Source organism: Leptodactylus fuscus, chromosome 1, assembly GCF_031893055.1.
Source record: "Leptodactylus fuscus isolate aLepFus1 chromosome 1, aLepFus1.hap2, whole genome shotgun sequence".
In the NCBI taxonomy this organism is placed as follows: domain Eukaryota; kingdom Metazoa; phylum Chordata; class Amphibia; order Anura; family Leptodactylidae; genus Leptodactylus; species Leptodactylus fuscus.
Genome location: NC_134265.1, coordinates 101,405,234 through 101,419,763, shown reverse-complemented (window position 1 = coordinate 101,419,763; position 14,530 = coordinate 101,405,234). Strand labels below are relative to the sequence as shown.

Below are 14,530 nucleotides of genomic sequence, written 5' to 3'. Positions count from 1 at the left end.
GGCTTTTTAGGTCTTCTTCTATCCAAAGCTTAGAGGGAGATAAAGCAGGAGGATAGGGATAATAAAAACTAAGTGGAGTCTGATCAAAAGCAGACAGGAAGCAGAACTAAAGGAAATATGTACAGTATACATAAAAGAAGTCCAGAGTATGATAGACAATGAAGTGGACGAAGGGAGCAACGATGATAAGTCCTGTTCTGCTTCTGTAATTTATAGGTCATTATGCCTTTTGCGATAGAAATACCATTATATCATTAGTTATTCATTTTTATCCCACTAGAATTGACTCTATGATTCCCTGGTTGATACAATATTACAATCCAATACTTGTGTATTGCATTGTATTATAGCCTATTAGTTGTTATAGACAAGCAGCCTATTAGGCCCTGCACTATTTATCTCATCTGAAGACTTAGACTGTTTAGATTGGAGTAATCTTTGATCCCAACTTCTACAGCAGTATGTCAGTTTATATTCGGTTTAGCCAGAGATCCCTATTTACCTAACAGATGACAAAATAGGCTTTGTTAGGACAGTGTACCTCGGTAAACCTTTTTCTCCCCCCTATAAAGAGAATTGTTGTTGACAATGTTTTTCTGTCAATTTTAAAAGAATAATGTATGTAGAATTCTAGGTGCAACTACTGCAACTATATAGCTATAGAGTGGCATACACCAGAGCCTTTTATTGCTGATATACTCCATAAATCTCCTGAATGAATACCTTAAATGGAAGGCTCGAACACAGTCTGAACAAAGCCTTAGTTGCAGCTGCAACTTTGATGAATAAAGCCATATCAGATTGTACTAGTAACAAATGATTAGTTCTAAAACAGCTTTATGTAGGATTGTTGTATGCTGGGCTGTGGGGCCCTGTTATTGCAGGGGTTCATTCTTTTGATATTATTTCTTCAGAACTTGGGTCTGTTTTACTGTAACTCTGTTGGGCTAGTCCAACCCTGCACAAAATTACCAGTAATGACAGACTTTAATGGTTAACTGAACAGACCATCACAAAAACTCAAATTTTGTTGCTCATCTGATTTATATGTCTTTTCTCCTAATTGACATTTGCAACCAATAAGTATTTTATATTCTGACTATCTTCTGCCCGCGACTTCGTCTGCGGGTTGTTGGCGATGGGCAGCTTATAATTAGCCAAATGTAGTTGGCAGTGATCCGCCTGCGTCCGTGTGTCGGCTCTGCTACATCTGTCTATATGCGCAGCAGCCCCAGCTGTACGCACATCTGTATGGAGAGCAGAGCAAGGTGTGGTACCGCGCTGCCTCAGCTCGGCTACATCGGGCAATTTGGATCACAGGGGTTGTCTTGTCTAAGTGTGCTAGCAGCGTCTGTGTTAGACACGGCTGAATGGCTGCTGGTGAAACTTGACACAGTTTGCCCCCCCCCCCCCCCCCCCCCCTATACCCAAACTCTATACCCAATATACTCTTCTTGTCCAGACACAGCCTGTATGTTCTGTAGTCTCCTGATCTTCTATGAGACTCCATTTTCTTCAGCTTTCACACTGTCTGGCTCTCTTCTCTTTAGCGTTGCCCGCAAATTAGCATGTAGCTCCGCCCATCACATAGCATGATCCTATGGGACGACTGAAGGGCCTGTGATGACGTCATCAAAGGTCATCAAACGTAGTGTGTGTCTAAATTCGACTCCCTCCTGTTTAGCCCCGCCCCCAAATTAGTGTGTAGCCCCACCCACCACATAGGGTGATCCTATGGGATGGTTGAAGGGCCTGTGATGATGTCATCAAAGTCCCTCAAACGTAGTGTGTGTCTAAATTCAGGCTTAACGGTCATGCAGTGACGTCATTTACCAGGATAAAAAGTAGCCTATATTTTAATCGGGGTTCCTATCTATGTATGTGCCAAATGTCAGCCAAATCTGTTCAGCCGTTTTTGTGTGATTGAGGAACAAACATCCAAACGTACAAACTTTCACATTTATAATATTAGTAGGATTAGTAGGATTGTACAGAATATTATGGTTTTTGATTCAATTGTTACTATGATAAAAAGACTAACTGAAGCATAGAAAATATGTTAGTAGGATTATCGCCTGTCAACACAATATGGGAACAACTGAAGAATAAAAACTATGATGTGATAACTCCTTGTTGCTCAACGTTACCGCCATTGACTTCTGTTAGAAATATAGCAGACAGAAACGAATGGTAACTTACTTTAATATGTCATATATGTATACAGAATTAAATTTAAATACTTTTTGACTATTCCAGGTGAAGTTGGACTATGAGCAACTTCGAGAGACTCTTGCTATAGTCACCAAAGAAAGAGATTTGGCTGTGAAGGAGAAATACCAGCTCCAAGCCAAACTGGAGAACCTAGAGCAGGTCCTAAAGGTGAGCAAACAATGTATGTCAATTCAACCTTTGCAGTTCTTTTATATTGATTATTTCTATTATTAATTGATTTGAATACATTATTTTAAAGAATCAGAGTAGAATAACATTGTAAATTTGTCATTGTTACGTTGGCATGTTGAGCATAGGCAGTGCCTACTATTGCAGATCAGCATTTCTTTAGGTGAAAAGAGGCTGTAATAGAGGACGTCACCCACGGACAGGTTTGGCTTTGTTTGTAGAAAGAAACAGTCCCATTTGTCTAATCTTGTACAACATTTTTAAACATTTTGACAACCCATTGTTCTATATGTTGTTCCATTGCTTTATGGAAATGCTCAGTTAATGTTTTTAATGTCAGTTAAAATGTTATAAAACTCTAACTAGTTCCTTCTAGATCATTCTTTGCAAAAGAAAAAAAAAATCTACTGTTCCATTGTTAAAGGGGTTATCCACTTTCTAATACTGATGGCCGGATGAGTTATCAATATTACATCTGCCAGGATCCAAGACATGGGACTCCCACAGATCAGCTGTCCCAGGACAGGGCAGCTACTGGTAACATTTACTTACATCGTACAACTTGTAGCAGAAGTTTCAGGTACTGCAAGCTGCCACATTGAAGTCTGTGGGGTACATCTGCAGTATCTAGAGCCAGAGCTACAGTTTGTATGGTGAGTGCGCAGCATGGCTCCTGGCATGGAAGGAGCTGTGCTGACCCAGAGCAACTTATCCGTCATCAATATTAGAAAGTGGATAATCCCTTTAATGGTTCTGTGAGTTTTCTTTATGGAAAAAGTAGGGGTTAGGTATTTTATCAAAGAATGGCACTTAATCTATGCCTTCTAAAGAGGACCTTTTATCTCTTCTTCTTTATGTTATTAGTAAAGTGCTAGATAAATACTATACATACCTCTGTTTTATTAGTTTAGGTTTAACTAGAGAGATCTTGTGGATTATACTGCCAAGCCTGAAGGCATCTGCTCTCCTGGCAGTCTAGCATATACTGTGTGTGCCATAGCACTCTCTTCTTCTTCTTCTTCTTCTTCTTCCTTTATTGATTTTCTTTTCTTTTCAAAATATAGTTAAAAAGATTAATAATTTTATGCACTGTTGCATTTTTTTTATTACAACATAAAAAGCCTTAAAATGCATAAAATGCCTTACTCTTTTTGTATCCACCTTTCCCTACATTGTACTCTGTGGTATATTCAATACCACAGAGTACAATGTAGGGAAAGGTGGATACAAAAAGAGACTGAAAATAAATTCTGAAGTCCTAGAGAAAAGCACAACATTGTGTGTGTCCCCGAGGTGTACACTTGGCATAGACCCTTGGCACTCAGGGGGTTAAAAAGATAATTGGCTATTATCCTACCCAGTGTATTTAGACATAATTATGTTTTTTGTGTTAAAAGGTTCTTAGGATTCCCTGTTGGGAGAGTGACGTTAGTAATGAATTATATATGATCCTTTAAGAAAATTAAAGGGATGTTGAGGCAGTGGAAGAAGGAGGTCGCAAATTAAGAGAGCACTGAAAGATAAACTGGAATATGCTCTAAATGCAGAAGGAATAAATGCTCACAAAAGATTGTATCCAATAAATAGAATTGAAAGAAGTAGGAAATACAAATAAAATATAATATAAATACAAATACAAATAAAATCTGTGAATTTCTTTACTAAGTCTATGCATTGCAGCAGAAGTCTGTAACTGTTTGGCTTGTGAGCCACGTTCTGATATAGCATTGGTAGACCACATTAAATTAAAGAAAGGTTACAGCCTGATATAATTTAACCAGAGAATCCTCAAGTATGTTTAGGTTATTACGCATAAGGTCAAAGACCATGGCAGTGCACACGAGGTCTGAATGTAGACTTCTGAGGCTGACTCTGATGCCTGTACAATTCACGACTGGTCTTGGTTTTATGAATACCTAGTATAGTCTTGTGTGACAAATCTGTATTTCCTGGACACTCCCTTTAAGTTGAGGATCACTTAAAGCTTGCTCCAATTATAAAACAACTTTCATAAATGAATAGTATAAGTGAATATAAAAAACTATGTAATATATTATTTAAGAAAAATGTTTCCTTTTCCATTTAACTAGCTGAATGACGTTTTACATATTCATCTATGGAGAGGCAATGTGTGTGTGGGGGGGGGGGATTCTGCTGAAAAAGACATACAGGTTGCTCTTTGAACACAGGTATGTTTCAGCAGGCTACTATAGTACAGAATGAGGCAATAGTCATTCTTCATAGAGTTCTGTTGGTGAGGTGAATGTAGAGTCTGAATGTACATAAAGAGTCTGAGTGAGGATAAGGAGGAGAAGAGCAACTTAGAGGGGTTATCCATTTCCTAATAAATACATTTGCAAGGTGTAAGAAAGTGGATAACCACTTTATTAAGTGAATAGGGAAACAGATTTTCTTCTACTTAGCTGTACTATTCATTTATAAAAAGTTGTTTTATAATTAAAGGTACCCTTTAACCTAGGTCAAGAGAGTGAGTTTTCTCATATTATAGTTTCTCTCATTATGGTAATGACAGTCATAAAGGTTTTTAATCCTGTGCTTTAACTTTTTCAATATCTATGATTAGTAACACTGCTGCATGTATATTTTTTCATCTATGTTTTATTAAAGGGAACCTATAGCAGGCACTAAACTTTCAGCACGCCCTCATTCACCGGTAGCTTAGTGTCCCAAAGATGCCTTTGCTAAGTCTATCTAAGTCTGTTGGCTGCAGGGTTGTTTGGATCAAACTTTTAATAATTGCTAAGAGATGAGTCCAATGTTCTCATGAGACTCATCTCTGGTGCTCCTGGCATACAGTATACACAGTTCTGCAATGACGCCAAGATCAGCACACCTCACTTCACTGTACATGCGCTACTTGTTGAGCCTGGAGCACTGCAGACTATTTTCTTGGTAGTTATTAAATGCTTTACCTAAACACCTTGGGACAGACTTAGTATAAGAACATTTGGGATACTAAACCACTAGTGCATAAGGACATGGTTTAGTATCCTGACAAATTCCCTTTAAATGAAACAGTTAGTAGCTTATATTTGCCACGTGACAAAATCAGGCATTTGCTTCTCGATTTCTGTTTAGCCCCTCTGTTCTGTAAAACATCAGTGTGTCATTTGTTAATAACGTCAAAGTGAAGAGCAACTGAAGGAATTGTGAATGGCAAGTAGTAAATCTCAACAAGGCTGAACCTACGATATAGAACAAGCAATTCGAACAGATACCTATATTACCTCTCCCTGCACTGCTGCATAGACTCTATTGGATTCAGAGCTCAAGCAGATACTCTTGAATCAGTACCTTGGAAAGCATGCAGTGGCTCAATGCTTCATGTCACTTTAAAAGTACCCTAAACACTAACATTACCTAACCAGTGGACACAAGAGAGATTAGAAATGTTTGCAACCTAATGTGTAAGTTCTTTTGTGCCCTGTAGTCAGCAAATTGCAAACCCAATGGAAAAACTAACATTTGGCAACCATGCCCAGTGACTTTATTACACAACATGAGTGTTAACTCAGCACCCAGCTACTATTCCTTCCCAGAACATTTAATAAATGTGAAATCTTTTATCACCTAAGGGTCAGCAAGAAATGCCTTGATTGATAATCTACTGGCATGGAAAAATCAATGCTAATTCTATCAGGTGGAAATCAATTGATGACAAAATGGATATGCTAACAGCCAGGACCTTGTGACCACACCAGCACTGCCTAGATGACTGATTGTGAACGACAAGACTGGTGTTGCTTTGCTCCCTAAAAATCTAATGACAAGTATTCTTTTTAAAGTTTCATGAAAGGGAGACAAAGCAATGGGAGTTTGAATGTCCGGAGCTTTGGTGCTCCTTATCTTATCATAAACAGGTACGATGCTCCTTGCCATACTTAACGTGTAGTTCCAGTTTCACTGACATCTGCTGTGTATGTATTTAAGATCTAGTGAGTTGCTCCTTAGAAAACAGTGAATGGCAGCAGACTGCTAAGGAGCAACTGCGCAACCTTGTATTGGCATGTGACAGAACTTAAAAACTGATAGTGGAGCAGATCACATTGTGTTAATTGTTCATTTTGAGTAGAGTTGCCCTCTATTTATAAGATAAGGCAGATATTTGGCCATTTGTGGCATTTAGATGTAGAAGGACATGAAATGGCTGGTTGTTCTTGTTCCTGAGAAGCATCAGAGCTTGTTGTGTTTAGTGCAGATTTTGATCTGGTTTTTGAGCCACAGCCAGGAGTGAATTCAAGAGGAATGGGAAATGTAAAAGATAAGTTCACATGGCGGAAAATAAAGAGGAATTTGAGGCTGATATCCACCTCAAATTTGTCTTTATTTTCTAAACAACAATCTCTCCCCCTCCCTCATGCCCGTTCCCTGTGGCAGAATGTCAAATTAGAGCATTGACAATCCGTCGTGGTTTTCCATTGCTGGTTAAGCCCAGATGAATGGCTCTGATCAGCGGACAGTCCTGAGCCGCAGAATCTGTGGCAAGAGGGAGATCGATATTTATTCAGTTTCCTGCTTCAATCTCTGCCTCTCTTTGAATGCAATGGGAGACAGAATCGGGGCAGAATCCACCTGAAAGTAAGTTTGCCATGTGAACATACCCTTATATTTCTCCTTCCTGCTGAATCTGTTCCTGGCTTCAACTCAAAAACTGCAACAAATTTATATCAAAACTGGCTTTTAAAAAGTCAAAAACAGTGAATATAAAATGATGTTCTATCGTCCCCATTGTGCGGCCTCAGCCTCAGGGTTCTTAAGTATACACACTGACCCTACTACTGGGCACATCTATTGGGAATAACATAGGGACGGCACAATACAGAAAAAGCACTAGAATTGTTATGCTATAGATGCAGTTACTTGCTAAAGTGGACATGTCAGAAGAGCCAATTTAGTGCGTAATCTCACAGTAATGTGCTCTGTTGTCCTACAGCTCTGTCCACCATACGTGACATTTCTAGGCATGTAATAGTTAAGGAGATGCAGAGCTGTCATTGAAGAGCCTGATCTCCTGCTGGAATCGAATTCTTCATCTAGAGTTGCTGGGAGTTCATGCTATGAGCTGCAGGTAGTTCCTTGATGGTACGTCGCTCATAACCTACGTTCACTGGTTGCCTTGGTGACTGGTTGGAGAGGTAATCAAGATGCAGCTCATGCTGGCTGCTGAGGAAAGACTCCCATAATAAAGCATTATTACAGCAAGTGATGAGAAGTCACTATGGAGATCGCCAATCATCCTCACATCTGTATATATTCCTATTATTTACCAATCCTAATGTGGTCCTTGTGATTGATCTTTAGTGGTTATTTTGAGTTTATGGATGTATTCTCATATAATGGGCAGCGATGATGGGTAGCCATGAAGTCAGTCGCAAATTATGGAATATCCGCTGATCCATTTTGCTTTTAAAGTGTGAGTGTAAACCCTGAATGTTAACAACCCAATTATATGAGGAATCTAGTCACCTATCACCCACAGTCACCCTAAGCTCCGCCGGTTTGCCTGAAAGGCTTCTGGCATTTGTGAACATTACCCACCAGGTTTACAAATTAATTTCCAGAAATTTATATTCTTGATGTTTTATGGCCAGATTTGTCTGAACTGTTTGGTTGTAACAAATGGATCAACTGTTCTAATCCCCCACCACAATCCACTTCTCAATCCACCTCTACAGCCTGTCCCCTCTTTGACCCATTTACCACTGGAAATTCTGCCCATCCCTCCCCCATTCCTCGTTTCCCTGCTAGAATTCTCTCCCCCAACACAGCAGATCCCTTTCCATTAAGGTGCAAGCTATCTGCAGAAAACCACTTATACCCCAATGAAAAGTTAACCCAATGCTCTAGGAAGCCAAACCCTCCTTTTCTGCACCAAGACTTGATCCATGTGTTTAACTCTAATCTTACGATGCCTTTCCTTTTGTTGCGTATGGCATAGCCAGTATTCCACAGAATACAACCTTTAAGGATCTTCCCTTCAGCTTAGAGCCTAGTTCTCTAAAATTATTCTTAAGGCGATTCCACCTATCACTTATTCTGTCATTGGTATCCACATGGACCACAACAGCTGTTTGTTTTTTTTTCAGCCTAATCTAGCAATTTGTCCACCCGTTCCACCACATGCTGAACTCTGGCACCAGGGAAAGAGCAAACCATTCAGTAGAGGCGGTGTTGTTGACAAATTATTCTATCTGTACTCCTGATTATAGAGTTCCCTATAACCATGAACTGCCTTGGCCTAGTACTAGTGGTATTGTCTTCCCAGCTGTTAAAGAGAGCAATATCCACTAGGACTGCCATTTCTGACACGGACATCCATACATCACCCAGCTTGGCAATTTTGTTTGGATGAACAGAAACAGGAGTGGCCTTACTTTTCTTAGAGCCCCTTCCACCCTTTCTATTATTCCCAGCTCCTTGTTTGGTCTTCTTGTTGACCTTCCAACTCTCCCACCTCCATACCTAACCCACTGACTGCTTGCTCAGAGAGCAGCAAGATTGTCAGTTGCCCTCAGTGTTGCATTCTGCACTTCCAGAGCACTAAATGTCCAATCTTGTTAGCCATTTTCCAAATTACATTAAACACTAAAGTATTAGTATGTTCACTCCTGCTTTTAAGTCCACTTGTCAACATCCACTTAGTGAAGCAAACCCCAGCAGTGCTTTTAGAGAATCATGGTTTTGTGATATTCTATCACAAGAGGTTTACCCCAAATAGAATATGTCTGTATGTGGCCACCCAGTATTTATCTTGTTAGCATGTTAAAATATTGAATTGGTTTGTGAGAGTCCTTAAAGAGTTATTTTCTATAAACGTAACAATATTTGAATTGATAGCAAATTAAAAGTTAAACATTTTTTTCTGGCATTTGTCAGCAACGCAGCCATAATTTCCTTATTGTGTCCACGTTATCAGACAGGGACATTACCTAAACAAAAAGATGACCTGACCACAATAAGAAAATTGCGCAAGTTTCAGACTATAGAAAGTTCCTGCACACCTCCAGTTATACCTATGTTATTCAGCATTGTAGCTCCATAAACAAGAAAATTGCTTTGTTATTCATATGCAAATTAGACAAAAAAAAGGGCTTTTGGGATATTTTTTTTTAATCTCCCATATACTTTGATCTGTGCTGCAGATTACTTCCTCTAACTACTGCTCAAGAGTTGTAAACTACTGCATAGAGCAAAGCCCAGGAAAGATAAGAAACACCCCAAAGTGTTTTTCACTTCATTTGCACATGAATAAAACAATGATAATAATGGAGCTGAAATGCTGAATAACAAAGGCATATTTGGAAAGTGAAGGGCACTACAGGATACTGTCAGTACTGTGATTACACCTTTCCTGCTGACAGACTATCTTTTACTTTTGGGAAAACCTCTAGATCCAAGCTCTAAGGTAAAGGTGGACAAAAATAAACTAGGTACTGAAATTTTCAGAGAATGGAAGAGCAAATATTTCTGAATATCCAAATATAAGTTTCTGATTTTTGTTATATGCTTTGCAGATAGGCGAGGAGCTCCAAAACACAGTGCTAAAGCATCCTTGCTCCACATCTTCTACCATGAACTTCAAAAATTCTTAAAGGGAGTCTGTTAGGGCCAAAATGCCTCCATAACTTATGATAATGCCTTGTTAGGAGCCTTTAATAGTAGATGAATCATACCTTTATGGCCATAAACCATGCAGTACATAAATATTCATCTTCTTATGCATTTACAAATCAGCCTGAAAGATTACTGGGAATGGATCTACCGAGACGCAGGAGTTCTTAGGGTCCATTCACACAGTTTTTTTTGGCGAGGAAAAAACCTGCTTCAGGAATTACGAAATGTTTTTTTCCTCCAGCACAGTGTAAGGACCTTGAAAAACTGCTAGCGGTTTTTGCCAGTTCCACTTGGATTTTACGCCTCCCATTGACTGCATTGGTTTTTGAAGGAAGCTTTTTTTTCCACTAGCAGAACCCATAGAACTCGATGTGGAGGTGTTTTTTCCATGTGGATTCTGACACAGATTCAGCGCCAAAATCCTTGCCAAAAAACTTTGTATGAATGGACCCATAGTCTTCTATGGAATTACTGTCACCCCTGGAATCACTGCTGTGAATGATATTTTTAGCCTCTGCCTGTGCCATGGCTGTCTGTAGGCAAAGCAAGTCCACCCATGGTACATTTGCAAGCTGCTTTGCATATCCATATAAAGATGATTATCCTTGCATGACTTTGGTTTGTGCCACAAAGGTTTGTTTCTATGCACATTGAAGGTCCCTACGTGGCATTATTAGTTGTTATAAAATCACTTGGTATTGTTTCCAAATGTTCATTTTTCCATTGATTTTTCATTTGGCTGCCAATGAAGCATGCAGAAATTTGAACATTAGGATTTGAGTTTTCTTGATTTTTCTCGTATCCACAGTTTAGGTAATGTTAATATTTTTGTTACCTTATGGCTTATATGTAGCAGTTTTCTAGCATATTTCCTATACTTCTCTCTACATGCTGATCTTGAGTTTTCTCTGCTGCAGAATATCACAGTGACACACACTGGGTTAAATGCGCTGACACTCATTACGTGGGATGTCAAGCTACAGATGTCTGATGCACAGAGACAGGAAGGACATTTGTCATGCATGAAATGTGTGGTTTTCCACAGTTTTTAAGTGTTTTAATCAAGGGCTGTCAACAATATCAAGTGTCAGCTGGTTATTATGTGTACAGATAATGCCTTTAATCAGCCACTTTTACAACCACAGCCTAGCATTCCCGGTTTGCATATATTGTCCTATTACTCTCTGGTTACTCACAGATAAAGGTGTGTTTCTGCCTGTCTTCATATTTTAGTCCATAATTATCTCAACAGCGGCCTGAGTGGAGCAAAAGCAAATGGTATTTACTAAGGCTTTATCCTGCAAAGTCTCCTCTGTGATCAAAAAAGAATCCAAAGACTATATTAATCATGGGTATGAGCGTAAACTAGCCCAGCGATCACTTCCATTTTTTGTCTTCTGTTAACGCATACATGACAACTTTTGTCGAGGGACACAGAGAAATTGTCAGCTGCTTTTTCGCCTTTTGGGCCTTAAAGCCCTTTTTTTACCTTAACATACAATGTGCTATCCCGCCCCTCTAATGATGTCACTGGCACATAAAGTACCCATGTCACGTATAATATGAGCAAAATTCTGGCAGGTGAGGGATCATTCTGATGGGTTTGGGAGATTGTTCCAGGGAACTCAGAGTCATGGAGTCAGAGTCAGTATGGAATCAGAGTCAGGGCCAATTTTGGGTGGAGTCAGAATAAAAAAAAAAAAGTTACCAACTCTAGTAAATTAATATGATTATTTTTAATTATACTATATAATTGATGAATTGAACAAGCTTTACTGCTTCTGATTGGAGTTGGAGTCTGTCTGTTGAAGTAGAAGAGTTGGACTGATTTGTTCTACTGACTCCTCAGCCCTGATTTTTTTCACCCTTCCTTGACTCTCGGAGATAGTGCAGGAGCCTCCCTAATATTTTGGGAGACTCTGCAAGTATGTGTTGACCTAATTTTTTTTCATTTACTGTACATATTTATTATTATTATTAGTAGTAGTATATAATGTAATGCAAATATTCATGAGAGAATGCGTTTTTTCAATTCCAATGTACACCTAGCAGAACACAAAGAACAACACTGTCTGCTTCCTGCTCCATTCTCTGTGTATCAGTTGATGATAATAGCTGATCGATGGGGGTTCTGAGTGTCTGTCACTCACAGATCTCATATTGGTGACCTTCCTTCAGATGTTGCTTCAGGTACCATCTTTATGCTGATGATACCTAACTATATTCCTCATCCTGTAACATTACCCCTGGACTAATACAGAACACCATTGACTGTCTCTATGTTGTCTCAAATATCATGTCTTAGCTTTATCTGAAACTGAATCTCTCAAAGACTGAACTACTGTAGTTTCCACAGGTCTAACAGACATAACCTTAATATCTCCATTTCAGTCTATGGCCTTACCATAACTCCTATACAGTATGCTCGCTGCCTCGGGGTTATGTTTGACTCAGAACTGTCCTTCACCAACAATATCCAATCACTCGCATGTTCATGTCGTCTCCACCTCAAAAACATCTCCAAAATGTGTCCTTTCTTACCACGGAAACATTAAAGACTCTTACTGTCGCCCTGATTCACTCTCGCCTTGACTACTGTAACTCCTTACTAATCAGTCTTCCCCTCACTAAACTCTCCCCTCTACAATCTATTCTGAATGCAGCGGCCAGGCTCCTCTATCAGTCTAGACGCTACAGTGATGCCTCCGGTCTGTGCCAGTCGCTACGTTGGCTGCCTATTCATTATAGAATAAAATATAAAGTTATCACCCTCATCCACAAGGCTCTCCATAATGCTGCTCCTCCCTACATTTCCTCCCTCATCTTTGTTTATCACCCAAGCCATGCTCTCTTTTCAGTCATTGATCTAAGACTAACATCCTCTATCATCTCAATCTTCCACTCCCGTATCGAAGACGTCTCACCAGTTGCACCACTCCTCTGGAATGCTCTACCCTGGATAGTCAGATTAACGCCTAATTTCTACCGCTTCAAGCGAAAACTAAACACACATCTTTTCAGACAAGCCTATCACAGTTAGAATCCTGAAAACTAACCCTCCACTGTTCACACTCCCGAATTACCCTACAAGATATGATGTTGTATCGGATTGTAATTTTATATGTCCAGGCACCATCTGCACATTAAAGGACACGACAATTCATGGTTCATACAACATAATTTATATACATGATGAAAATAACTTTTATCACAAAAACAGCTGGACCAAGGGGCCACACGGTGGCTCAGTGGTTAGCACTGCAGCCTTGCAGCGCTGGAGTCCTGGTGTTCAAATCCCGCCAAGGGCAAAAAACCGTCTGCAAGGAGTTTGTATGTTCTCCCTGTGTTTGCATGGATTTCCATCCCATATTCCAAAAAAGACATACTGATAGGGAAAAATGTACATTGTGAGCTCTATGTGGGCTCACAATCTACATTTACAAAAAAACAAACAAAAAAAACAGCTGGACCACTGTATAAGCAAAGCTACTTCCTATGCTGTCCCTGCTACCTCTTGTGCCAGCCCCTCTACCTCATAGATTGTAAGCTCTTGTGAGCAGGGCCCTCAGTCTCATTGTGTGAGTTGACTCACTACTCTGTAATGCCTCATTTTGTCTGTACAAGAACCCTACAATCTGTAAAGTGCTGCAGAATATGTTGCCGCTATATAAATAAAATGTATTATTATTATTATCCTCCTCCTCCCTTTCCATAAGATATACTGGAAAGTTCATTTATAGTAAGTTGTTTTATAACTGGAGGTACACTACAAGTCAGTTCTTTGCTGTATTTTGGACTAGCCAAACTATATAAAAAATAAATTATTTTTCAATTTGCTATAATCAGAAGCCCCGTTATATTGTTCTGGTTGCTATAGTTCTTAGTTTTCACTCTTGACATGTAGAACAATGACATTGATGCATCATTTAATATTTTGCATTCATCCAACAGCATATGCGAGAGGCTGCTGAGCGGCGGCAACAGCTGGAATTAGAGCATGAGCAAGCCTTGGCTGTTCTCAATGCAAAACAGCAGGAGATTGAGCTTCTACAAAAGGTAAGAGGACACAAAACTGTATATTGCAGCTCACTGGCTAAGCACATTCACCTAACATATAAAATATGACTTATAAACATATGTCCTATAATCCCCTCTTCTATCATATAGGATGGTGTTCTTGACAATGAATTGCATACCACAACAGTTCAGCAGATTTTTTTGCTTTTCTTTTTTACTTTACAGCACAATAAATAAAAAGGGTTTTCCAGCCTATTGTTACTGAGGACATATATTTAGGATGACAGCTTCTGGCACTACATGTGTATAAACCCAAAAGTAGTCATCAATATCTAAAAGCTGGAAAATCCCAATAGTAAAAATGGAACCTCCATGGAAATAATGTAGGAAGGGAACGCTTATATTTCTTAATCCACTCTTGGCTTTGGATCAAAATAATGCAGCAAAATCTGCAGAAAATTGCATCTTTCTGCAACAT

General features: G+C 39.3%; 1 protein-coding gene across 7 annotated transcripts in view; it reads left to right on the top strand.

The window, feature by feature from the left end:
• Positions 1–14,530, top strand: part of RIMBP2 (RIMS binding protein 2) — a 351,407-nt gene that overhangs the window by 226,559 nt on the left and 110,318 nt on the right. For all 7 annotated transcript variants that reach the window (XM_075274789.1, XM_075274730.1, XM_075274757.1 and 4 more), the window contains 2 exons: positions 2,257–2,379; positions 13,987–14,091. In XM_075274789.1, the coding sequence (XP_075130890.1) occupies positions 2,257–2,379; positions 13,987–14,091 (228 nt within the window). The remainder of the gene's footprint in view (positions 1–2,256; positions 2,380–13,986; positions 14,092–14,530) is intronic.